Genomic DNA, 27718 nt, shown 5'->3' with positions numbered 1-27718 from the left:
GAGCCAAGGGACTGGTAATGAAGCAGTACATACTCCCAGCCTCAGCCAACGTGCACACTGCACTGATTAAAGCTTGTTTGCAAGGAACACAGCAATATAATCAGTTATTCCTGAATCACAAAAGTGTGATGCTCACCAGGCCCCAGTCTCCAATGTGCCAGCCGATTTCCTGGATGCAGTTCTCCTTAAGGCAGGGCTGGGTGGCTGGTGGCTTTGGCTCCATTAGGCAAGCGAAGTCCCGAGCTTGAGAGCCCTGCTGCGTTCTGCAGGTGACAGTCCGGGTCTGGACTCCTTCCCCACAGCTGGCTGAGCACTGCAGAAAGGGGCACAACAGGTAAAAGAAAGCACATAGCTTCTGCTTCCACTCCCAGGCTGTGGTCCCCAGCATTAGGGCAGCATACCATTTTGGGAACGCCTAAAACAAGCAACCATCATAAAAACCATCTTCTTGGATGGGAATTAGTTGTTTAGGCTGCAGAAGAGACAATAAGGCATGGTGGGTAAGATCTAGGGGATTTAGAGCTCACAGGATGATTTTGGCCTAGTTACGTAATTTTTCTTGCTTTCTACCAAAGAAGTCATGGAGAATAATTTTGGAAAAATAGCAGTACTGCACAATACACTGAGAACAATAAATGGTAGAAGATACCTGGAACCAGCCTATGGCAGGGGGGTTGGAACTAGATGATCTTTAAGGTCCCTTCCAACCAGAGCCATTTTGTGATTCTATGATTCTAACCTAACTATATTCACTCCTGATTAAAATTAGCTAAAAATAAACAATTCAAGAAAAAATTAAAAGATTAAGTTCTTGTATTGCTCACGTCTTTTTCCTGAAGACCTTGTGCTCCTTTTTATGCTGTGTAGCTGTGAGACAGAGTCTTTTTATAAAGGTAACCGGAATGTGATATTTTCAATGCCCTGTTAAATTTACAGTGGTTTTGGCTGGAATCCAGCCTGCGTCTCTGTGAATTACTAAGATCTCCTACAGAGGAGACTTGGGAGCAGTCTGAATTGATTTATATGAGCTTCTCAGCTGAATTTCCATCAGTCATTTACTAGAGTGACCTTGTATCTTCAAGAGTACAAGGAACTCAGTTGCTTTTGGGAACCCCAGAATGAATCACTTAGGAATCACTTCATAAGAGCGTGTCACTTTGTGCCTTCCTCAAACAGTGCTCTCATTCTACAACCCTGAATCCATCTCAGTATTCACACCTCACGTCTGATGAGAGGAAAAAAAAAAGATTTTGCGGTCTAGGTTATAGTGCCTCAGAGTTGCATTTTATGTTCTGCACTACTCAGACAAAGAAGTACCAAAAGATTGTAAATCAAATGTTGCAAGCATGCATGTACTTCTTTCAAAAGACGGAAATTCTCTTGTGCTTTAGCGACTGAGTACATGCACTTCAATGATACGTATTATCTTTACTTTCTAAGACTTCTGAATGCAGGATGTCTTCTATGTGCACGGTTGGCAGCACTGAGCACATACTGTATAAAGGGTTTCCTCTCCTGTAGATTCAAATTCATACAGGCATCAAAAACACATGCTGCAGCTGTGTCCAGAGATGCCCTGGACTGATACAAAGCCTACAGCAAACAGCAGGTCACCGGCAGTTCAGGAGCATCTTGCTTACTGACTGTTGGGATTTAGTATTGTCTTCCAGAGGCTAGTAATGCTGAGGAAGCAATATGCTTGGAAATAAACAGCCCAAGTGGGAGCCATGAGCTCCTGTTTTACAGAGGAGAGTTACTGCACATCATCAGCTGAGGGAGAGCAGCTCTTACGCCTGCCCTCCACCTTCACAAGGCCTGGCTCAGAAACTCAGCAAGGTCTGGTCGATCTGATAAAATTACAGAAGTGGGGAAAGGACTGGGAGGCTGGAGAAGAAAGCGAGCATGTGATGAGAGGAACAAGGGTGCAAGGTCACGAACAGCTTTGAGGAACAAGAACGAATTTATAGGAAGGCAGAGCTGATAGCAACCTAGAGAACTTGTTTTGAGGATAGCAGGGACAAGTCTTGTACCTCTGCCCATTACCTATACAGGGACACACACATTTTACAGTCCCAGAAAAGATACCTGCCTCTTTACCCCCAAGCTTTGGCAGATCCTCCTTCAATAGATGCCAAAAGGCAGTTGCCTCCCACACACAAACTCACCTCTGACCAGGGACCTGTGCTCCAGGTTGCACACTGTCTCATGTTGCAGGGCTGACTGCTGCGAGGCTGCTGTGCAAAGGCCATACACTCAGCGTTGTCCACGACCCCTTGAGAGCTCTGGCCATCAAATGCCACGCAGTAAACGGAGCGAGTCTGGGTGCCTCCACCACAGGTAGCTGAGCAGGGTCCCCACTCCCCCGTTGTCCACCTGCACGTCACAGAATGGAGCAAACAAATAACAGTCCAGCCAAACTGCCCAGAGGCACAAGGGAAGTCAGTGTCACATCTCTGTTGCAGTCAGACAAGGAAAATCTCTTTGCAGAAGAGAGTCAGAGACAAGCTCCCATTTCACCAAGCGCTGCCCAGCTTAATTGGCAATGCAGAGTAGTCTCACCCCAGAGACAAATCCCCAACTACTAAGCACTTGTTACTTTGGAATTGCACAGCTCTCCATGAGGGGAAAGATTTCTCTCCATGGCTTTTGGTCTCCTGACATTTGCAAAAATATTATGTCTGGAATGGAACACCAAAGGGAAAGGAAAAAAAAACCACAAACAAACAAAAGGAAAACAATCCAGATCAGCTAAAAGAAAAGCAGTCCACAGCAGTATAACTACCCATTATACTCCAGCCACTAACAGAAACAGAAAACATCACCAAAACGACTGACCAATAGAAAGCTGGTCTATTCCACACATTGGCTAAATTATCTAATGGAAGCACACAAAAAAAAAGGCAAAAAAAAATTCTTTAAATAGATTTTGTTCTGTGTTTGGTCACTGAAGCTGTTATGGAAATGTTATACCCTTGCTAACAGACGGTGAAATACCCACAAAATGATCACACGCTGGATGCTAAAATACCTGCCCCTGTCTGTTCCTGTGTCTTGGTGCTGCCCAGGTGGCTGGGAGCATAGCTTGTGTGGCCTGGCTTCAGGGACACCATGATGTTTCATTCCAGACTCCAGCATGGGGTGCAGTTGAAAGGCACTGGTGATGCAAAGGGGACACCATAGTGGTCTGCTATCCTCCCTTTCCATCACATAAGCCCCAACCAGAGAGTGAAGGCAGTTCATGTTTTCTCTGCTACCTTCCCAGTTGCTGCCCTGATCCGCTCTCATCACTCCTGGACTGAGTTTCAGGCAGCCAATTCATATTCTCACCCTACCAGAAATTCCACAGCAGATGTTCATCTCCTGAAAATGCTCTTCTCTACTGCTAAAGATGCACACACCAGCCCAAAACTGAACACCATTTACCATAAAATAAGATATTCCCTTTGGAAACAGAACTACTACTTCAAGTACAAGCCACTTAGAGTGCTGTGGTTACTGAATTCAAAACAAATTCATCAACTGAGATTTTTCAGAGGTTCCAAAGGGGCTAAAAAAAAAACAAAAACAAAAATCTCTATTCTGCCCCCTGTAAAGCAAGTGTACAGCATTAGAAAGGCTGTATCAACTGAACGGACTCACCTATGGCTTCCTTCAATTGCCAGTCAAGACATCTTCTCCGACACGTGTTTCAAGTCCTTTGTAAGACAAGGTCAGCCATAAAGATAGGACCATCACCAGAGGCAAATCATAAGCTATTAGCAGTTTGCTAGGGAGCACTTGTTTTGCCTTTGATCTTTTTTACTTCTAATACCTCGCTGTACATTGTAAGTATTGTATCTTTCATATCCTTGCACTCACCACAGTATATAGGCAATTTTCTGCATGATACGAGTCCTATGCCAAAAAAAGAAGAGCTTTTGAAGAACTCTGAGGCTTTTCAATGGCACACTGGAATTTTGGCCGATGTTTCAATGGCCCTAATCCATCGTGCTCTTTTTCCTTTGTTATTTATCTTGATTAACCAAACAAAAAAATTTCCAGAACATTTCTTTACCTCTCTAGCCTAATTCCAGAGAAAAAGCAGTAATTATGTAGCCAAAAGCTATGAAGAAACCGTCCCCTAAAAGTTAGGTTACCAGGAGCACTCACAACCACCTAAGCAAAGCTTAGCCAGGACCCAGCCAGCACCCTCCACCATCATTTTCATTGGCAAGAATCAAAAGCAAAGCACCACCTTCTACCACCAGTGCCAGAGGAAAGCCCCCACATCCTCCAGTAGGCAACTAGGTGGAGAACTAGGAGCAGAAGAGAGCAGCTGCCTTCCTGTGCTTTCTGTAGTCTCCTCATTACCTCTTCATCTGAGAGCTCCGTGCTCCGCTGTGGCTCCAGGCTTGTGGTGGATAGATGTAAGAAGTCCTTTATACACAGAACAAAGGATTTAAAGTACTTAAAGCAAGTAGCTAGGGGCTACCATGTATTCAGAAATGCCCCCAGTTTTTCAGGTGCCCTCTTGCCCACAACAGCACACTCACAGGCCTCCACAATACGCACCAGATACACAAAGAGATATGCAGTTGAGGCTCTGGTTACCTGTCTGGATGCCCATAAGAGCCACGTAAAGCCAACTGCAAGGCTATGTAAGCAAGGGACAAAGGGGAAATGTTTCAGTAAAGGGATTTGAAAATGCTAGAGAAGAAATAAATTTCAGGATTCATCTCTTTTGAAAAGCAATGACACTGAAAATGCAGAAATGATATAAAATTATACTGGCTCAGACCTACTCCTCTTTTTTTTTTTTTTTGGAAGCTCCAGTTGAAGAGAACAAAAACCACAGAATCTGTTTCCTACATCCTATATGGGCTAGCAGACTATCTTCCATAATCAGATGCTAGAAAGAAAATGTAATTGATCTATGAAATGATCACATCAAGTCCTTTTGCACATAAAAATGCTTGTTATAATGTTAACATCACTATCCTTTGTCTTGGGCTTTCTCTAAGAAGTGAAACATTTCCTTGGAGAGCACCACGCTGGAGGGTGGTAGTGGGAGGGTCACTCTTTTTCCTGGCTCCAAAAGCACCTCAAGAAGAAGTTAGAGCCCACAAATGGAAAGGAAACCTTACCGTTTTGTCTGGGGACAAGTCTGACGGCCACATGTCCGGTTATTGTCTGGTTGTGGTTTATTCCTGCACATATAGTCTGGATAAATTTCATTGTCAATGGTACAAAACACCAAACGGGATTGGAAACCTAAAGGAGAATCAAGAGAGTATTCTGACTTATGTTTGAAATACAGTGGTGTTGCCAAGACAAGATCCTAATGTAGTGGTGAATTCACACCTGCACCCATCAACCTGTAAAAAAGTCAGGTGCAGCTCTTGGCCTGTCACTATACATATGAATGATGTCTACCCACAGTATCTGAGTCCACAGAAAATGCAGAAGAGACATAATAGTTCTGTGCAGCTTAGGGACCTTTTCCTGTTATTTGAGTGGATTGTGACTCACAAGACAAGGGCCATATATTGCTTATTAAGGAATGCTGCTTGGTGTGTGCAGTATGCAGCAGCAGATCTGTGGACCTCCCATTAGACCCAGAAGATCAATCTTGTAAAGAGTAGACACTGGAAAAAAAATTGGAACTCTTCATGCTTTCTACAGGATGAGAGTGCCCAGCAAAGACAACATCAGCTCCTACAATCACGGCACGGCAAAAATTATTGAAATGACCATCAGCAAAGAAGACCAGAAGAAACAGATAGCAGCTCTACAGACTAGTTGGCTGGAGATTTTTGGCTTGATTGCTGTTTTTGTTTGTTTGTTCATTTGGTTTTTAGCTTAAAAATCCATAGCTTTGCTCATGGAAGAAGCTGCAAACTGAACATGTTGTGACACCCCAGGAGATCCAACAATCTATCCCCTCAGAGAGAGGGAATCTTGCAGGCTATGAGAGAGGTATAGAGGTATGATGAAACTCAGTTTTGTAGGCCAGGTCAGCTTGGAGAGGACCTCTCAAGTGGTTGAAAAGGCCTGAAAAGGACACAGAGAAGTGAAGCTGAACAAAACAAAACAAAGGTAACTCATGAAAAGTCTTAACAGACCCTAGTAACAAGTCTGAGGACTAAGATGTGAAATTAGAAAGGACAATGCAAGGGGCAGTCTCTTGTGATTCCATGTGTGACTCTCCCTTGACAAAACCTTAATGGCCCCCTGTAGAGATCTGTGCTGTCTTCCAGCAGGAAACCGCTGAGAAGCAGCTGCAGAGGGCAGCACACAGTCACACAGTGTCTTCAGGGTGTGGATATAAACCCCGAACCAAGCTGCCAGAGACCAGGTCCTGTCCCCTTACCTCCTCCACATTCAGAGCTGCACTCACTCCATGAACTGTAACTCCAGCTGTAACCTGAGGTCTGTCCCTGCGCGGGCAGGTAGTATTCATACTGCACGCCTGGGTTTGGCTCCTGACTGATGAGCTATGAAAGCATGGGATAAAGTCATGGAAATAGCAGCAGCACTTTTCCCCTTCACAGCATTTCCCCATTGTGCCTGAGGGTTCAAGCTGACTTATTTTGCTCCAGTACAAGGAGTACTTATTCTCTAGACTGTATTTTCTTCTTGCCTTCTGTGATGCTCTAGGGAGCATCATGTTTCAGAGAAGGGTGCATTCATTTCTCTCATAGGCAGAAGATCTACATGCTCTGTAACAGTAATACCCTGACCCAGCCTACAGCACACCATAACATGCACTGCCCTAGAGCCTATCCCTTCCCTCCAACCCCATTCAGTGCTGACTCTCCTCTCAAAGTCAGAACCCAAGGGAATAGGCAACACCAAGCCTTGCACGTCTTCTTACTGGGCAACAGCACCAGAACAGAACACCATGTGATTTCTACAAGAAAAACACCTAGCTTAAGGGTCTACAGCTCTGCTAGATTCCTGGGGGCCCGGTTACTCTTCTGTAGTCTTTCCCATTTAGTCCCCACCAATGCACTCCCACTGCACAAAGCAAGGGCTGCTACACAAAGCAAGAGAGCGAGTATCAGTAGGGACAGGCACAGCCACTTACCTCAATGATTAAGGGTTCTGTGGTAGGGCCCCTGGCATGGAGGAGCTCTGGGGCCAGATCACCTTCTGAGCCACGGTCATAGTGCATAACTGTGCTAGCTATGTGCAGAGCTCGGCTGAAGTCAATGGTCCAATGCCCATTCAGGTAATATTCCCCTCTCACGTTCTTGACAGCTGGACAAACCCACATGCCAGAGAAGAAAAGAAAGTAAATTAACACACCTATCACTTGAATCCTGGTTCTAGATTCTGCAAGACAGTGCCTGCTCTAGACTTTCAGGGTACTGGCAACACACAGAGCTCCACCATTTGAGCCCCGGCTCCTTTGCATTAGTATTGCAATCCTCTAAAGCGTAGTGACAATCTAATATGGCAGCATCTACCAACACAGCAAAAAAGCACATATCAAAAGAGGACCATAAGAATTCAACAGAATTCAATAAACTGTTTTTACTTAATACTGAATCACAGGTGCAGAAAATAAAGGTGAACACCATCCTCCAACAACGCTGACCCCACTCTAGTGCTTTCTTGCCAGAAGCTGCTCCATGTTCAGACAATTCTTGCCAGCTCTGCTGCAGAGAAAGAAGTTTCTTGCTGCACAGCCAAATCCCTCTAGCATATTCCTGTCCTGTCTCTACCTTTACCATTTAGTCACTGAAAATGAGGTAAACCTGAAGCCCAGAGTTGAGCATCACTGACACATCAAGGATACTCAATATTCAGATCCTGATTTTCAAAGAATTTTTTCCTCTGCCATATCAAGGTCTCAAGGCCCAAAGCCCATTGTACCTGAAAACCAAATTTTAATGCAGTCTGGAGTCCAAACGGACTGAAACACAGGTTCTGGTATCAGTCTTACCCAGAAAGTTCCTGCTGGGCATAACCTCCTTAATTTGGATGCTGGTGGCTCCCACGGGGATGATAAAGATTTGATTGTACCCTGAAGAAAAATGAAAGGGATTATTCAATATCTATCTGTTGATATCAAAAAGTCACACTTCTGTGCCAATAATTCTCCCAGTTTCATTGGTGCTTGAACAACTGGATGAGCTTTATGACGGTGGCTCGAAGCATTTCAGCTGCCATTTTATCCGCATTCTGAATAGCTTCATCAAAAACTCTCCAGAGGCGAGTTCATGTACACAAAGTTGCAACTCCAACTCAGAAAAGTAAGCACAGGGGCCAGTGCAAAGTCTGTTTTCCAGATATTAAAACCTTTAGGATTTTAGCAAGTTCAATATTGGAGCTCTTCCCAGAGAGATTTGATCACAATGCAGTTGTTGTCTTGAAAGGACTCAAAACTGGCCAAATGCAGAAGATACGATTCCATTTCTAGCCTTGCAGAAATTCTGGTGGGGCTGTCAAGACACTGGGTAGGGGGATAGTCTTATGAAGGAGATATTTAGAAATATTCATATGTACATTTATAGCACCTGCTGGAACAGGGAAAGACACCAGTAGCATGGCAAGTACATTAGGCTGTACTGAGACTAAGGAAGTGATTCCCAGGGTGAGGCAATCAATACACTCTCTGATGGTAAATCAGCTGAAGAGCCACGTGCCGTACTAACATTTCAAGTGAACGCCCAAGCTTGCCTACATCAATAATGCAAGCAGGTGTTCCCACCAGCCCCTGCAGCAGCTTCGGTTTAGGTTTAATTCTTCCCTTCTCACCTGCCCGAACTACCCAGATTCTTTGTACCTTTGGGAAGGTTGGGCACATCAAAAGTGCCCTTCACACCATAGCAAGTGCTGCCGTCTCCTCCACACTGCAGGCACTTGTCCTCCTTCTTGGCAGATTCCAGTATGTTATCGCAGCCCACGGCCTGTCAGAGCACAGGGGCATTAATATGAATAAACCATAATGATGAGGGCAAGAAAGAAAAAATGGCCAAATGTTGGATCGGTTTCATGAGAAAACCTGAATCTAGGGAGTCTGGAAAGTCAGGGAAGGAGTTGTCAGGGGAAGGACAGAGTTGGCATCTTCTGTTTCACTTCCAGAGACAGACAAATAAAAGCTGTTAACACGTTCCTCAGCACCTCAGAAACTGAATGAATGCACTTTTCAGGTATAATTATGAAGGGCCAAGAAGAACAAAGGGAAGCACCTGAAAGACTGACAGAAACAATGGTAAAGGAAGGAAGCAACAGCAATGACTCACCTGACAAACTCCCTCTACGCAGATATCCCGCCTGCCAGGTTCACAGGTAGTCCCATCTACCACAGCTTCCTTGTGCCTGTAGTAAAAGTTTTCTCCCTTGGGAATACAGTTTAACTCACATTTATTGGGTGCTGGCAGGAGAGAAAAAACAAACATTGCATACCACGGCTTGCTAATGCATCAGGAGCCTGGTATTAGATCACAGGAGCAGAAACAGAGGGGTGGACTAATATTAAGTGACAGATATTGAGTGACTTTCTGGGTCACAAACTGCTGGGTTATGGAAAAGTACCCTGAAAAAGCCTCAATGCACGTATCCTTTTCCTTGGGCACCCTTTTTGGCTAGTGGTGGAGAGGGGATGCCAGGTAGATATTTGGTTGTTCCTTAGTAGGACTGTTCTTTGCTCTGTGTACAAAGCTTTCTAGGATGAGAACAAGTGCTAGTACAGAACACAAGAGAGCTGTTACTTGAACAGACAACAAGCAAAACTTTAAATCCAACTTGAAATCCCTCATAATTCATTAAGCCACTGTTAATTATGTCAAAGCTCAGACCAAGGACCTCTGGGTTCCTATACCTGCCTTCTGAATTGGTTCCTCACAAAGTGTGGGCCAACTGCAAGATACATCATGTCTTCTGAAGGACTTATTAATCATATGCATTTGTTTCTCATTTGTTGTGCTAGTATTTCCACCAATATTGAAAAATACAGCAGAGCTGCTGCTTCTTTATTACTTTAGAATCTAGCTGCAGGCAGTTCCAGCTTTCTTGAGCAATGTTTCTGAAAGAACGACTGTTACAATAGACAACTATATACTGCTGCAGTGGTTCATGTCTCTTGGCCCATTGTGTCTTCGTGAGAGCAATGCTTTGCTGCTAGCAAAAAGATTTTTCCATGCCTCAAACCCTCCTGCTACTCCAGCTAAGGAAGTACCTACTATGAAAGTATAGTCAAATACATTAAAGTCACTTCAAAACAAACTTTTGACAGTCAGGGATAAAGAGTAACCCTACTTTGTAAGACTTATTATTACCTCCATAATACGGAAGCCATGTGTATTTCTTTCCTTGAAATTCTGTCCCATCAAACTCTGCACACTGCTCTGCCCGGAAATCCCTGGAGCCTTCTGGGCAGCTCTGTTTGGAGGAGAAAACACTTGCACAAGGCCATTATGAAAAGGAGGACAATTAAGTGTACAATTAAAACCTGTCTCTCCTGGCTCCCATATAAAATCAGCAGCATAAATTCTCGTCTGGGACCAATATTCTTTTGATGAGGTACTGTTGATGAACATCATCCCTCAGTGATGCCAGAGAAACAGAATCTAACAATTACTTTTGAACATGAACAATTTGTTTGGGGAAAAGGAGCAACAGGCGAGCAAAACCAAAACCAACAAACAAAAAAACAGACTACAAACAAGCATTGTACCTGAATATTGCATGAGCGATAGCTTCGAGTTGGTCCAATACAACTGGAAGCACCTTCTGTCCTGAAAGACAGAAAAAAAACCATGAAGCTCTCTGAAGAATACACAGGCAAAAAATCATCTAATGGTAAACAATACAAATCACCTTCACATTGAGCATATCGTACTCACACAGTTTTCTGAAGCAGCAAAATAACTAAAATGCACTTTTTTTCTATTAAAACAAATTTACATATTCTAGCGGTATTTTCTGCTATGGTTTGCATTCTGGCATGAATGAGACGCTCACCAAGAACAATTGCAGGATAGTTCTTCAGGGTTATTTTTTCACTAATTAATAGAAGCAGAGCTTTTTGTCCTTCATCCACTAGCACAAGCTGATGTGTCCTTACCTGACCCACACACGTGCTTTGAGCAGGAAAGTAGTAGCCAATTCAGAATAGGTATGCACTTCACTTACCATGCTATTTATGTGCATACTAGACCCATTAGTAGGGAAGAGAAATATGCCCATGAAAAGTGTGCAACACCCTGGTTCCGGTCAAATGTTTCCAGCTGAGAATTATGGAAAATAACAGCTGTGGAGGAAATTGATCTGAAAAGCCAACAAATGTCTAATATCTCAGCACTTCTAAAATGGAGAGACAGGCCCCATGGGATTCTGGCTTGGCAACAAGACATAGGTGTATCCTATGACAGGCAGCCTTTAAAAAAGACCTTTCTTTAAGATGGATGGGTAGAAGCAGTGCTGGATAACACCGGATTCTTCTACTAAAAAGCAAACAGACAAACAACCCCCCCCCCCCAATTTCTCTAAATATAAAGAGGCTGTTGGTTTTGTTCAAGGTATTATTGAGGCTCTGGCTTTTTATTTTATTTTTTTTTTATTTTTCTTGCTTTTTATTCACAACGGGAGCTCTCAGGTCCATTGTTCCTTACACGCCCACTCCCAGTCATTATCATCACTACATCTAACCCAGCTGCAAATGAGATGGCACTGCATTATCACTGCTTGAGACAACTCCACTCTTCTGTTTCTCCTGGGGCAATTTACCTTCTTGGAAATCATAAGTCTGAGAAAACCTTGGCACAGCCACTGGCTCTTGGGAGAGAAACACGATGCTCTGAACTCTCTCCCCACTCCCCCAGGCTTTCCACACTAGACCTGATTGAACAGCTGCTGCCATACCAATTATACAGCCTCAGATCTCACAGAGAGACCACTGTCTTCTAGCAAAGGAGGCAAAGCAAAGACATGTCAAAGAGTGTCTTCAAAAGAGCAGTGATGAGACTGATGCTAAGGATCATGTAAAGTGGACGCAGGTGACTTTTTTCCCCTGGAACCAAACACAAAGCGATTTTGGTTCTGAATGTATATTGGACCATACATGCAGGAGCTCAGTAACAGAAAAACACATTTAAAGAAAGAAAAAGGAGGTTATCCTTCACCTTTGGGAATAGCAGCGCCGTTGCCGAAAGCTGACTCCACCGCCACAGCTCCGACTGCACTTGCCCCATTCACCCCAGCTTCCCCAGACATCAGTCTGCCGCTTCATCCTGCGGCCCTATAAATAATACAAAACACAGACATATGAAACAGACGTGGCAACACAGGAAAACCAAAAACAATGAAAATGAAGCAGAGCTCCTATCTGTTCTCTTACAAAAGACACTGTTGCTGAGCTCTATTCCTAGTATGAAAGATGGCAGAGAACAATACATGAGAAAAGCCAAGCCTCTAACAACTAGTAGTATTAGCTTCCTGAAGCCATACAGAACATCAGACGTTATAATTTCCCTTAAACTGTTTGTCTGTTCCTAGAGAGAATCTCAGCACTTTGGAATAGCCATCTGCAAAAGGATAACATCTCCCTCTTGGCAAGGCAGTAGAGACAAACTTACTTCAGGGACTATGAGCACTGTCACTCCAGACCAGATCAATAGAACCCCTGAACCCCAAATCCTTGGCTCAAAAAAAAAAAAAAAAAAGGAATAATTGCAAGATGCAATGTTTAAAAAAAGACAGTAAATAAAAGACAGTAAATGCAGTAAATGCAGGGAACGACACTGTAGGGGATTTGCTGTAGACATGGTTTGCTGCACCAGTTAGGGCAATTTATGTATACATTATACAGCTGAGAAGATAATGCATAACATTTGGGCATTTAGGTATTTGGGTTAATACGGAGCAGAAAGGCAGAGAAAGACACAGAAATGAGTCAGAAAATATATCTTTACAATCTCCATCTCCTTTTTCCTCTCATTTTAACAGTCTGGATTTTGTTTCAGCAACATGTGAGGATCCACAGTAGCTGTTGCTTGTGGTACATTACTGTAGAACTCAGGCTGTGGACAACAAGCCACATTTCTGCTCTGGTAGAAGGATTACAAAGATAGGTGCACATTTGGGAGTTTAATCAGTTTTCTATCTATACTAACAAGAATCTATCTATTCAAACAAGAATCCATGTGGTCGTCTAGTTGCAGTAGTTATTCATGCACTGAAAGACAGCAAAAGTCTGTTAACTCTGCAGTGAGAATTGCACATGGCCTTGGTAGGTCCAGGTGTCTCTTTTCTTGCACATTAAGGATCAGCTTCTGAGAGGTGGGTATTGCAAGCAGGCATCACTTCACGATGTCATTATCTATTTGCAGTGCAGTTTCACTGCTTGCTGGTTCATGCAGGCCAATCCTAACTTGGCTACTTCAGATTAAGGCCGTTATTTCAGTGTGTAATTACAACCAATTATTGAAAATAAAAGGTAAAAAAAAATATTAAGATTAAGCCTAATTCCCTTTCACCCACACTGTACCCCAAATCTACATAACCACTAGATCTGGCTTGGAATCCATCCTCTAGATTCACAGAGTCCCTTTTGTGACTTGAGTACAGCACCCCACATCACCATCCTCTACAGCTCCCTGCTTGTGCTGTTATTATTCCTTCCTCTTGTCCCTCCTGCATCCTCATGTAAGCTACTAGCTGGTAAATGCCATCGTAAGGGTTTTTTGCTGGAGCAGAGGTATATGCTAGAGATGGAGAATTTCACCATAGCAGGGTTATTAACCCTACTCAGCTCACACTTTCCACCAACTCAGGTCACTTTCCAGGGCCTACAGAAAAAGCACAAGCTCCTCACTTTTCAAACATATTTTTTACTTCAGTTAACCATAAGACATCCAAGGCTCTGCTAGAAATAGGAACTATCCTAATATATTATCCAATGAATCCAGCTTGGGCAAGATGCACAGGTTAATCTTCCCTTGTCATTCAGACAGTTCTTGTAATTTTCTGCACATGCTCCCTTCTTGACTCTAAGTCCTTGAGTTACAGTCTTTTCTTTCTCTCACTTTCTTTTAAGGAGTAATTCCCTGCTGCTGGCAGAGCAACTCAGTCAGAGATACCATCTCACCATATTTATGCAGTTGCTACCACAATACCCACAACTATCTAGCTCCAGATCCACCCCATATTATTCCTCCCTCTGTTACTCTAATGTGAAGCACCTTCTTCTTGGCTCATGCTATTTGACTTCCTTTTGGTTTTTGCAAGTTTTGTGCAATTCTTTCTAACCCCCCTGCAAGCAAAATCCTTCAGGACCAGTTTTCTGGTTCAGACTAACTCTGTTTGCCTTCACCCTGCTCACCCAGTGGCACTACCCAGGTTACAGCCACTTTCACATACCTTCTCTCTGCCATGTCAACATCTCCCTGACCCCTTGCCAAACCTTTCTCCCATTCTTTTGTTCCAAATATTCAGCTCAGTGTTAGTCTACTGCATTTTCATTCGCCTTTCCAGGAGTAATCCCATCAATAGAGTTTTAGCTTTCAGAAAAGCATCTTATTTTCCCAAGTTTTTCTTTCAGGCACCTAATTCTGCCCCCTGTAATCCCTCCTCCCTTACTCCCCCCAAAGAATGAAACAAGCTACCACTCTGTTTCTCTACAGTCTTATTCCTCTATATCAGCTGACTGATTTAGGAACAGTATTAGCTCACCCTGGAAACAAGGAACCTTTCAGTCAGCATAAGGGAGAAGAAAACATGTAGATAAAAATCCAGAGGAGGAGCATTTGAAAGTCAGATTACTGGAAGGCAGTTAGGATAGAAAACCCTTCCCTGACACACACACCAAAGTGATAAATATTCCAATATCCCTCCTACAGAAGTAGCATTCTTTATTCTTCTATAAAGAGCAAAATCTGCAGGGACTCTTTGTTGTAAGGCTTATGCATAAGCAGAGTGCAGGAACAATCATTTTCTCAGTATCACTCCATTTATGTACACCCCAAAAGAAGTGTCAGCCAGAAGAAGCCTTCCAAAACTGTATGGTGTTAGAAACATTTTATAATAGGGACTCAACTCACATGTTTAGAAATCTGTGCAGAGTCCTCATTACTTCAGGAACTGCATGCATGTGCATACGGGCAAATATAAAGCAGAATATTTATAATACATATGAAATCTATTATTATTTAATCTGATACCAAGATGTTTTAAGACAATATCAGCTAATTTCTGTTTCTGCTCTGTTCAGACTCTGGAATGCTTTTATCTATTGTCAGCCAGTATGACTAAATCCCAGGCCCTGCTGGACCCTGGAACTAAAAGTCTAAAAACTTCATGACTGTTACCAATTCACTTGGCTTCATTCTCCCCTCGCTTCAGCTTTGCATGCATATAAGAATGTAGACCATTTATTTATCTGCAGTAAGTATACATTTTACCGTCTCAGGAAATGCCAGAGGAAGTACACAAGCATCTTACTTGACTTCTGAAAATCTCAGAAAGGACAGTCAGTTAACATCCAGCTGCTCTGTCTAGCTCTATTGCCTTTTAAAACAACAGAAATGTCTATCTTCTGGCAACACTGATGAGACACGTGACCCTGGCACCACGTACTCTCAGTGCTCTTTAGTAAACAGGCTGTGATGGTCCGAAAGTTTAGAAGGTCAATGATTTCATTTTTATGAACAGTGCATTGTTTTCATCAATTCCTTGATAAATGCATTACTGATATAGCTGGAGCATCCGTAGTTATCAGGCCAACTGAATCTGATGTAACAAGCAAATAAAAGAGTTATGCCTCTGAATCACTGGAACCACAGACTTTGCCTTTAAAGAGAATCTCAGCATATAGTAGGATATGTAGTACTAAATAGTACTAACAGTACTAAATATAGCATTAAATAGTAGAATATATAGGATATAATATATATTTTTATATATGAAACATGCACTGGAAAAGGTGCTATGAATGGGATTTGACTAAAAATGTTGGCAGTATGTAGAAACACTTCAAAGAGGGCCCTTGAAACACTTCTCAGTCAGTTTGATGAGATGGATAAGAAACTATACACGACAGAGGACTGCACATCCCAGTCACGCATTGCAGGGATGCGATGATCTACAAAGTTCATATACCTGAACGTGGACTACCAAGTCAGCATAATTTATAATTTAAAATAATAATTTTATACAACTTTCAAAATAATTTTGAAATAATAACTTTATACAATTCCAATGCTATCAACAAGCTATGAAAACAAACATCAATTTACTATACAGTCCAAAGTGAGCAGTGCAGGTCTGTAGTCACAGGTCCAAACAAACTAAATCCCAGCCAAGTTCTTCCACCCAGTCTTTCCCTGCTCAGTGGGTACCTTTAGTGGCCTAGAGATACTCAAACTAAATTATTCCGTGATTCTTTATGCTGCCTTTCCAAACTGAGAAGCATCAATAAAACATCATGTTATACCATTCCAATGGTCACTGCTAAACGCACATGATTACTGATATCCATGCTATGCCTGAGAGGTTTTAGATGAGGTTAGTGCTCACTTTTAGCCCAGCAGCTCACATACCTTTATTTCATTGAGCTGCAGTTGAAGCATCTCTTTGCTGAAGTGTTGTTATTTTGACTTCTGGAAATGCATCACACAGTTAGGAGATTCCATTCAGATACAATAACAAACTTCAGTGCCAACACCAAGACTGGTGGGAAATTATTGATGTTGTAAGTTAACGTTTGAAATTATTTCTACTGGAAGTACAAGGCCCTGTAAAATTGTTACCCACTGAAAATAGATACAGCTGCCTATGATAAGATGAGTAATATGGAATCGATTCCCTATGTGTCACTGTCATTTTATGCAGCACTTCTGTAGTTTATAGTCAAAATAGAGTGCGTCTCTTCAATCTTTCTCACTGTTTCTCAAATAACACTACACTACTGTTGCTTGATAAACATCAGCTTTCTGGGGTTTACAGTTTCTGAAAGGTTTAAGTTTAGTTTAACACACCCTTGAATTGTAGCCCCATTGTTGAAACATCTGTGAAAGGAGGGTGAAAACAAATGCTTTACAAAAGAAAGTTATCACTGCGGTCATTTATTCCATAATGGTTTCATTGCCAAAGCCTTGGCTAATAGGAAGTCTCCAGGGAAAAATGCAGCTTTGCTAAGTTTGAATAATAATTGCTTAGAGAATAGTTAATTGCTAACAGAAAGGTTAATGAGGGAGGAAAAAAAAAAAAAAAAGCTGTCAAGGTGCCAGGATGGCTGGCTGCTCCCTGTGGGCAGGGGGCCAGTGGTGAGGGCTCCTAGGGGCAGCAGGGCAGGGCTGGGCCTGACAGCCAGGCCTATCCCACCACCCCAAACAGGGAGCAGGGCAGGCTGGGGGAAGCCCAGGCCCAAACATTGGGCTTGTCCCTAGGGATAGGACAGGCCAAGGCCAGGACATGGGCCTATGGGTGGGCCTGGTTCTTTGGGCCTGCGCCCAGGCAGGGCAGGGCTGTGGGGAGCTGGAGACTGGCCCTGCTGCAGTGTCACTGTGTCAGGGCTGACAACCCCAGGGCCTCAAATGGCATCCCAGGCTATGGGCAGAGTGGAGGGAGGTTGGTCAGGGCCAGTAAAGCCTAATGGCCCTGAAAGAACAACAGGCCTGGAGCGTACACTTAAGCCAGGATATGAACTATTTCCTTCTTTTTCTATCCAGAAGACCTGCCCTGTACTACTGTGATGACCACCCATAATGCTTCCATGCAGCTAAGCCCTGCAAGATGCAGTATTCAACATTTGTACCTAATTGTCAGGGAGCTGAGAACATTCAGTGTATCTCAGATATTTGTAATGTAGATGTATTCTACTATTCAATAGAAGTATTTTCAAGATAAATCTATATGTAACCAGCTATGCTATTAGCCTAAAATGCAACAAAAAATAGGTGAATGAACGAGAACCACATGAACAAAGCATTTTTTATAATTCCGTCTTAACCATTGATCTTGGCTCAGACACAGCAGGCTTGTAAAGAGCTTTGAAGGTGAAGAATGCCAAGTACCATTTTTTATGAATAATGAATAAGCAATCAAAGAATTGCATTTGAAGGAACCTAGAAAAACAAGAATGAGAGTGAATAAGATGGTGACAGCAGGAAGCGAAACACAAAATGGTACAGAAGAAGAGAGTAGCTTATTAAGACAAACTGCTTCACAAAGAGGAGAAGAAAAAACAAGGCTTCATTAGTTTTAATGGCTTGCAGTTTACACTCACTGCATATATCTCCTTCCACTCCCCTCTACCATCTTAGCCCTGGCTTGTTAGTGTATGCCCTCTAGCAAACTCACTAAAATCCATCAGTTCCCCTACATCTTCAGCTCCCCCAAACACTTCAGGTTCTCCCTACACTGCTTAACCCACACCTTCACAGTTCCCAGCTCATTCCCATGTTTCCTATGTTCACTCCCTACCACTCCTCACTCTTTCTACCTTGTTATGGACTGTCACACAATATACCTGGCTCCTTCCACATTCCCTGCTTTCCTGTCAGCTGGGAAGGCTGCAGCAACTGCCTCACCTCCCGCAGAACTGGGAAGGTGCTGCCTCACTGGATTGTGCTCATTTGCAGGCTAGTGGACAGAGCAGGTAATAGTTTTCATAAACAGAAACCTTCCACAGGTCTGGGTGGCCTGGAGCTGACTAGTGTGTAAAAAGAGCAATCTAAAAAGATACAGCCACTGCAGAGAAGTTAAATTAGATCTTCGAATCCCTGTGGAAGAAACAGGAGACATTCAGAAAACTCCACAAAGAAGGGAATGAGAACATTTTATGACCACTGACTTATTTTGGAAAAGTGATCAAAACAAACAGTATGAAGTCACTAGAAACTGTTTATCCAAAGGACATATCAGGAACTCAAGATTGAAATGGATAAACTATTACATACTGGCAGACAACCCCGTCAGCTAAAACTACTTCCGTTTGCGATTACTGGGAAGCAGAAAGTCTGGCACTAATTTACCAAAGGATCCCAGGGGAACCCAAGGAATTGTATACCCACATATTATAAAACTGACAGCTACTAGATAAATGAATAGAAACTATAACAGAGAACAGAATTAGCAGACACCTGCATAAATACAGTATATTTGGGAAAGTGTCAACCAGGCATTTTTAAAGGCATGTCCTTCTAAAGCTACTGCAGTTCTTTGACAGATTAGCAAACGTGAGCAAAGGCAACCTGATACATTCAGATTTCCAAGAAGCCTTCAACAAAATCATTCACCTAAAGCTTTGAAGGAAGCTAAGCAGTCCTTGCATGGATGACAAATAGGTGACCAAAAGATAAAAACAAACGTAGGAAAAATAAAATGATGATATATGAACTAATCACGAGAACAGGATCTTGTTGTCTTGATATAAATGCTGTGCAGTTGGAAGTCTACATGGTTTCAAGGAGACACTGAACAAATTCAGGGGAAGTGAAATAGATTCCAGCTCAAAGGGTTCATAACCCACAAGTGACTGGAGACTGGAAGGTCATTAGGGAAAATTGTACATATTTGCCATTCTTCTTACATTTTTTTTCTAAACATTTGTTTATGATGTAGTTGGAGACAGGATATAGAGCAAAATAAACCTTTGGTCCTACCCAGTACAATTATTCTATTTTTTCTACGCTTTCCCTCAATGAGAACATTTAAAAAATCTCCTCCCCTTACTCTCTCCTCACAGTGATTTTCACTGTTTCTTTAAGGTCTTATATACCTTTCAACCTTTCCATCAGATCTGGTTCAGGGGTTTAGAATTTTAATCAACAGATTAACAATTTTTAAACAATAACAACCTTCATTGCTTCAGAAGAAATTAAAAACAGCATTTTAACCTGGAAATGCAGACCCATAGAAAGTAATGCTGTCCAGATGGAAGTCATTTGAATATGATTTTCAGTCAAGCTTCAGACTAGCTTTCACTGTAAGCACACCTGCAGTACAATCTAAGAACAAATATAAGTATTTGACATGATCTAACTAACAACTAATGCATAGAGATAATAAAGCATTAAATTAAACTCTTCCCCTTGATAATAAGCTTTTCCTTGAAATAGTAACATGATATGTGTGGATAAGACATTTCAAATCTGGAAAGAAGAATTCTAGTTGTAAAAATTTGCCAATGTGAAACCACACTTGTAAAAATAAAATTGAGGCAGAGAAATCTGATGAATGTCATGTTTACTAAACAGAAAGCAACCCCAAAGTATACAACGCACATACACAATCATGCTAAATACATGCACACAACAAAAAAAGAAGTTATTCCCATGGAAAATCTTCAGCATTCATTTTCTCTAAATCACCAGAGGCACTGTTCTTTCAGCAGTAACGCTATCAGGCAGGACCCAGGCAATTTTACCTTTACATCACTTCATCCTTCTCCAAAAACACAATAGGAGTCATGAAAAAAACACCGGAACCTGGCATTTTCCATTATTGCCACTGTACCCAACTTTCCTAGAAGCAATGACAGGATGGCCTGAAATTGCACTAGACTGTTCTTTTTTATCTTTCTGTCTGTAACAGCCACTAACACAACTCCTCCTGGCCATCAAGATGTAGTTTCCAGGTACTACCACAACAGAAACAATAAAGGAGCTACATGTAACAGATGACCTCCTTTTCTAGATCCTTTAAAGCCTGCTATAAAGGGACAGACACCACAGGTGCTGCACAATAATCATAGAATCATCTAGGTTGGAAAAGACCTTTAAGATCACCAAGTCGAACCACCAACTTGAGCTACTGAGTCCTATCACTGAACCATGTCCCCTAATGCCATGTCCACACGTCTCTTAAATACCTCCAAGGATGGGGACTCCAGAACTTCCTTGGGCAGCCTGTTCCACACTCTAAGACCCTCTCCGTATTCTACCAGTAAAGAAGGGAAGAAGAGCCTGGTGAATCTGACCAAGGATGGAGCACTGGGCAAGAAATTTTCTGCAGCCAGTGGCTTTTACAAACAGGAGTCCCTTTCTTGGCCCTTAATGCTGTCTGCCATATCTGGCAGAAAAAAACAGCCACTCTAAGACTGCAAGCTCACAGCAGATGCAGGCAATGGCCTCAACTGCTCTGACAGTCTTGGCCCTGTCCACATCTTTTCCCTTCTTCCACTTGCTGCTTTCCCTAGCCTAACAATCAACAAAGCAAAAACAAGTAACTCCACTCCAAAAATAGGAAAAGAGATGAAAAACAGCAGGCATCAAACTACACTTTTTAATCACAAGCAGACACGAATCCCTGTAGACTAATCTTCTCCATGTAAACCTGCAGCTCAGACATTTACAGTTGTACTTCCATTATCACTATCAGTCTGTGTGTTTACAAACTCATGCTTTCCTGCTTCTGGGACAAAAAGTGTCCAGAAGCAATAATTTGTATAAGTGGATAGGATGGATCTAAAGGTAAATGTCTCATTCTGGAATACAACCTACACATGCTAGTCTGTGCCTTTTCTGCTGGTTTCAGTTCTTCCACCACCAAACTCTTCCTGGGGCGTACACTATTCACTGCAAACCTGGAGGTCACCCACCTTTCCACCCACGTGCTGCTATACTGGCAGTTCATTTGATATAAAAATTCATCTGTCTCGGCTGCAAGGCTGCTCTGGGTCCAATGTTTAGCAGAGTTAAGGTGACAGAGACTCACCTTTTTAGAGAAATGCTCCTATACATTAAAGGAAGTGTTTCCCCTTCAGTGTGGGGAAATGTACCATGCCACCTAATAATGTCATACCTCTGCTTCTGGGAATTATAAAAGGAAGGCACAGAGAAGAGACTTTTTCAACGTTATGTGACATGAATTAAAGTTACTCTTCAATAAGCCTGCCATTGCAGGTGAAGCCCTAAAGGAGTACACACTGGCATAGAAAGGTACGCAATTCTCTAACTTCTTTTTCTCCCTTGTAGTATTCCCTGTCTCAGTTTTCAGTCTCACCCTTTCTTTCTCTTTCTTTCTTCCATCATATATGTGTAAAATTGTGCTGCTTATAACAGCAGGGCTACCACTCCTCTCTGCAGCAGTGAAACAGGCATGCAGGCACTGCTTTTCCAGAGCTGTCCCACCTGTGGGAGTTCACAAAGCCCCACTGTTCGTTTGGTGCATAATCCAATTTAGCACAAACTTGAGTTGTCATCACTACAATTAGTCCTTCCAGCTCTCACAAGCTGACCATTTCTTACTACAGTCCAGCCCAGACACATTAACATCTGGTAAAGAATGGCCCATTCAAAACCTACACCATTTCTATCTTCCCTCCCAGAAAAAAAATGGAGAATCACCACAGCAGAATGCCTATGTGCTGCTAGATCATCCTGTCTTTTTACAGCTTGGACAGATGTCAGGGCTGGGACACCATGTCAGGGAAGCTCAAATTAAGTAGTGGCCAAGCAAAATATTTTCCCTTCATTCAGCATGCCTTCAACAGGAGCTACTGGTTGCATGCAGGGGACAGCCTAATGCTACAGAGAAATGTCAGCCTTTGCAGTTACAGGGTGTTTCAGCCATTTCCCTTCCAAAAAAAACCATGAGGTTGCAAATAGACAGGTAAACAGATGAACTGAATATAGTATATTCTGGTTCTGCTTCTTTTAACGTACAGCATCATCTTCTATCAGATGTTAGACAGCAAAATTTTATTTAAGCATATTTCCATCTGTAAATTGCAAAGTCTATGATAGCTAATGAATTCTGCTTGATTTCTGGCCTCTCGTCCTTGATCTTCAAAAGAAAGCCTACAAAGCATTTGCAAATGATGAATATGGGAATATAATTTCATAACTGCACTGGTGAATAAATGTTGTGGACTCATTAATTTCAGTGACATATTTATAATTCCTCACTACTCCCACTAAACATTTACTCAGGGTAATAATTACCTCTCTTTATTTTTTTTCCTCCTTTCTGTTCCTTCACACATAATGTATCACTTCTTCCTTTGCTTACACTTTCCATCTACTCAGCAGGTCACATTTTACCTCAGACTGTCCAACTCATTAATATAATTGAAGTGAAATTCAGAGAAACTGTTCTCAAACTGCATTTACTTCAGAAAGATCCCACATCTCTCTCAGAAAGGAACAGGAACCCCAGCTCCTAATAGCTATGTTCCTTTTCTGCCTCTATTGAATTGGTTTGATATAAATATTACCTCCCCAATTAAAGCTAAACCATATGACTTTTCTCTTTTGTGTGGTCTTAGTGGTCTAAATCAGTCAAGCAAAGATTTATTCTTCTTATTTCAAGTGATAACTGTCATTTTGAAGCAGTGATTACTACTTTGCAGATAACAACCCTAGAGACAAATTTTCTTGTTTAATTGCCACATTAGATTTTTTGTAACATGTACTTTCTACAAAATACTCAAGTTACAGATGTTGACAGTCCTTAGCAAAAATATCTTTAATTTCTTTTAAGTATTCAGAAAAGCTTACTTACTGAAAATGCAGAAGGTGGCATCACTGCTAGCATGAGTAGAAGGAACAAGTTCTTCATCTCTGTCTGTGGGAATAGAAAAATTACTGATAAGAATTGCTTGCTTCTTTGCTGCTTGTAGGTTGGAAAGCTAAGACACCATAAAGGAAAAATTGAGGAGGAACTAAAATGAAGGCAAGAGAAGAAAAGCGATTTTATCACTACACTCCCTGGATAGATGAAGGCAACTGCAAAGACTGAAATTACCTTGCACAGAAAGCCAGAATGTAATTACTGAGCACAAATATTTCCCTGAACTTTCCTCTGATATTATGAGAACACCATCCCCGGGCACAGTGGAAGATGCATGCTGCTGCTTGTCTGCCCTCCCACCCTTTTACTTATACACATGACAAAACCTTGAAGATTGTAATGACTTCAACCGACCCAAGGTAAGAAATTCCACGGTTAACATTCTGTACCCTACATTCATCGTGCGTGGCTTCGTGAAGCTTCATGTCTTTCCTTGTGTGATCGTGCTTGTTTAAAATCCTACCATTTGTCCTGGGCAGCTAAAACTAGATTCAGCCAACAGTAGTTACAGCCCTTCTGCAGAGCTAGAAAGGAGTTTAGGCCACACAAACTGGAAACGCAGGATACAACAGTTCCTAAAAACTGGGGCATTATGCTTATTTGGGACCACAGTTCTATACTGGTGCATTGCCTCTTGCTGCTTTATCTTTCCTCTTGTGAGCTGCAGCAACCAAACCCATGTGAAGCACCATTCACCAAAGTTTATAGTTGTGACAAAGGACGCTTTGGTCACTAGAAACTGCCTGTTTCTCATGGCCACTTTCTCATGACCTCATGACCTGTTGACTGAGCCCAGAAAGAAGAGATAGACTAGACGCTCCCTAGCATAGTTTTTATCTAGTCCAAGGTTCTTTCAAAATTAGGAAAAGGAAAGAGGAAGAAACCTTCTTTTCACAGTGCATAAAATAAAAAGCATCAACAATGAAATGTTTATCTCAATAGTTGTCGTAACAACACCCCTTTTTAATATTAAAACTCCTTTGGCCAGGCCTATTAAATCCAGATGAACTGAAGAATGTATATCACTAATAACAATCCAATTACTGATATAAAATCATTGTTGTATGAGAATATCAGATCAGAAATAAAAAGTACTTGAAATGAAACATGCTTGATATAGCATTTGGATATTTCAGGTTGCCTTATGTCAAGCAACCATTTTCCTCATAGTGCTAGGCCTCGCTGAACCCACACAGCTCATTATGGTTCTATAAGTCCATATGTAACACATTTTGACATTCCCAGTATCCAGAGTGCTAGGGATGAAAACCTTGTTCTTTACTATTTTTCCTTTTGGATATAAAAACTACTAAGTGCTGAAAACCCAGCTGCACCAAATTCTTTGTCCACACTATCAAGGAGCAGGGAAAATAAGCTTCTGTCACTATATACTGAATGCCAGTCATGTGACTCATAAGAAAATTAAGCTTTAGGAGCTTTTTGTATGAATAGACTTTCATTCACTTTGGATTAGCCTTCTTAAGAAATTGAGGAAAGACTACGTACCGTTTATCATACACCCATGCTACTAGCTCTCTTTCAAGTCAAGTCAGGGAAGAAACAATCTAGCGCTGCCCTACATAAGAGGTTAAGTACACTCTCTATGTAGTTGAGGCCAACAGCCAAAACATAGGCTAGATCTGCATCACAGCCCTATTCAACTGTGAAATCATTTTCAGATGGGTAGGACAGCCACAAGAAATGAGGAAACAACCCTTTTGCCACAAGTTCCATGCACAGAAACAGCAAAGCTTTTCTTAAGCAGCTTATAACATCCTCACACCGCTAGCAAAGCGGTAAGCTGTAAGAAAAGCATCTTTTTTGGGTGGTGTTGGTGTCAGACAGAGCTAGATCTTTGAGACTGATCATCTCCTCTTCCTACTGCCCAGAAAACTCTCTCTTCCCTAGCATCTTCTCTCACATCTCCCACTCCAGGCACTTCTCAGGTTCACAGAGACAGCTGTGGGAATCACATCCCTTGCTCCGACAGCCTGTCACTGCTGGTAACGTACTGCCCACTCAGCTGCTCTTGGCATCTGAACCAAGAGGCAGATAAGGAGCTAGGCCCAAACCACATGATGCTCCTGAAGAAGAGGCTAGAGAAGCAAGCAGCTCACCAGAGCTGGCAGGGCTCCCAATCTCCATGTAGTTAGCATCTTGGAGGTTTTCAGCCAGATGGGATGAAGACATTCTGTGAGGAGACAACTAGGAACAGCATCAAACATTTGGGACAACCCCCTACAAAAAGCAACAGGTTATGGCTCTGGTGCTTACTTGTATCTTTGTGCCATTGCACTAGCCTGGAAATTGCTGTCATATGTCTAACATCTGGCCTAAATTTAGCATTAAAAAGTTTAGACCATCCAGCCCCCTCAAATTAGTCAACAGATTCCAGGAAAAAATGGCCAGGAGAAATAGGGCCTTCTGCAGCCTATTAAATCTTCCACTGCAATACAAATCTTGTGTCTTTCTCTGAGCTTCAACGAACTTGTTACTTTAAAAGCTTCTCCAGATGCAGTATTCAGCATTAATCCTTTTTGCCTCCCCTTCAAAGAGAAACAACACAGATTGGATTGGTGAATCTGTCTGAAACCTTCACAAAACAGGGTCAAGGTCTGTTTCTGGATTTAATGGCTCTTGCTCTCCTTGTATGACCTGGGACACAGCAGCATATGTTATTCTGTTTGCCATTCTTTTCACCGAAGCCTGGGTGTGCGGGGGAAGGAAAGAAAAGGACAGTGTTTTGCAGTGCTTTCACTTGTAACAACAGCAGCTGCTGCTCTCTGTGCCCTCTGTCCTTCTTTAATTCTTTTCAACACTCCCCAGCTCCATTTTCCTACTGTGCTAGAACAGCATCTCCACCGCTTTCCACCCTGAAACAGCAGCAGGATCTGAGAGGAAATGGTGACTATATGCTCAAGATGGAACAGCTGCTGGAAGGCTCACATGTAGGAATTCCTGCCACAGAGCTAAAATCTGTATTTATATCAAGAAGAATTATGAGAACCCCTTCACAATAAGTAAGGAGCAACCTGGATCTTCAATCAGAACCAGAGGTAGGCCCAACTGAAACCTCAGTTCAATATACTGGAAGAGATTAAAATTTTCTAGCCATCCACATCTGTCATCAACTGCTCGGGTTAGATAAGTAAAAGGCATGAATGCTGACGGGTTCCAGCTATCTGTGTATCTGTATAGACATCTGAACTATGAAGCTCTTCTCTCTGATGGGGCCAACCCAAATTGCTCTGAACATGGGAGAAGTTTAACCCTGGAACTGAATTTAGCAACTTGGAATCCTTACTTCTGTTCCAAAACAGTATGGATCAAATTATATTTTGTGGAAATTTCAGAAACTTCTGTCTGACGACACCCATAAAGCACGTTCTGATGCCCTTTTTAAACTGCATCCACACTGCCTACGTCTGCTTGGTGATGTGGACAGGAGGGCCACAGTGCTACACAGGAGATAGCTGGAATTTCAGAAGCTTGGACTGAACTTCTCTCTCAACATCCACCTTCCTAAGGAAATAAGACCTCCAATCGCCTGTATATATATGCGAAAATAAATAACAGCTAATTTAAAGGTTTCAAATGCATACAGTTAACTTTTGTTTGAGGAAAAAAAGAATACAGGACTGAGATGAAGAGATATATTAGATTTTTAACTCATTTAGATGATGACCTTACTGAAAACTGGGATAAGCATCCTCATTTCAGGGCTTAACAATGAACCTACTCAGTAAATAAACTTTTGCCTTAACAAATAAAAAGTCTGGAAAAGCCAGATGGGCAGTCTTGGAGATTTCTCTATAGTGGAGCCAAGTGAACTGCTTTAAAATATTTTAGTTACAAAGTCTTTATCCAGAGCCATGCAGGCTTAGCAAGATCAGTGAATTATTCATTAAGACCAGGAGTACACTTGAGACAAACTGAAGAGAATAAAGGACAATTTTAATGACTCCTCTGTTTTCTTTGCGCATGCAAATCCTGCCTTCCAATGCACAAACAACATTCAAGATCGCCTACTTCAACTTGGCCGCTTTTCCAAATCATCTCTCAACATCCATGCTCCTAGGGAAACAGGACCTACGTTGCCTGGGTGTGTGTATAGAAGTGTAAAAATAACTTTGAAACAGCTGGCTAATTTCAAGGTTTCAAAATCATAAAGTTAACTTTTGTTGGAGGGAAAATAAATACAGGACTGAGATGAAGAGAT

The 27718-nt window shown here is 42.1% G+C and overlaps 1 protein-coding gene and 1 long non-coding RNA gene across 17 annotated transcripts in view; one reads left to right on the top strand and one right to left on the bottom strand.

Annotated features, from left to right (window-relative positions):
* PAPLN (papilin, proteoglycan like sulfated glycoprotein) overlaps positions 1-27718 on the bottom strand; it is a 71540-nt gene that overhangs the window by 16275 nt on the left and 27547 nt on the right. For 7 of the 16 annotated variants that reach the window (XM_080595978.1, XM_080595965.1, XM_080595979.1 and 4 more), the window contains 13 exons: positions 23431-23493; positions 12111-12226; positions 10664-10724; positions 10266-10368; positions 9231-9361; positions 8771-8894; positions 7928-8008; positions 7067-7239; positions 6350-6473; positions 5124-5250; positions 4351-4416; positions 2166-2373; positions 137-313 (listed from right to left, as the gene is read on the bottom strand). In XM_080595978.1, the coding sequence (XP_080452104.1) occupies positions 137-313; positions 2166-2373; positions 4351-4416; positions 5124-5250; positions 6350-6473; positions 7067-7239; positions 7928-8008; positions 8771-8894; positions 9231-9361; positions 10266-10368; positions 10664-10724; positions 12111-12226; positions 23431-23487 (1548 nt within the window). In that variant the 5' untranslated portion in view covers positions 23488-23493. Of the gene's footprint in view, positions 1-136; positions 314-2165; positions 2374-4350; positions 4417-5123; positions 5251-6349; positions 6474-7066; positions 7240-7927; positions 8009-8770; positions 8895-9230; positions 9362-10265; positions 10369-10663; positions 10725-12110; positions 12227-23430; positions 23494-25616; positions 25671-27718 lie in introns of those variants that run through there. The other 9 variants (XM_080595964.1, XM_080595972.1, XM_080595973.1 and 6 more) reach the window with 3 other exon arrangements.
* Positions 12243-27457, top strand: LOC308196683. The gene is made up of 3 exons (XR_013952344.1): positions 12243-21866; positions 23549-23858; positions 26326-27457. It is a non-coding gene; the product is annotated as an uncharacterized lncRNA (long non-coding RNA).

This window comes from Anser brachyrhynchus (assembly GCF_964034855.1).
Source record: "Anser brachyrhynchus genome assembly, chromosome: 5".
NCBI lineage: Eukaryota > Metazoa > Chordata > Aves > Anseriformes > Anatidae > Anser > Anser brachyrhynchus.
The sequence above is the reverse complement of the archived record's forward strand: the minus strand, read 5'-3'. Positions and strand labels throughout refer to the sequence as shown.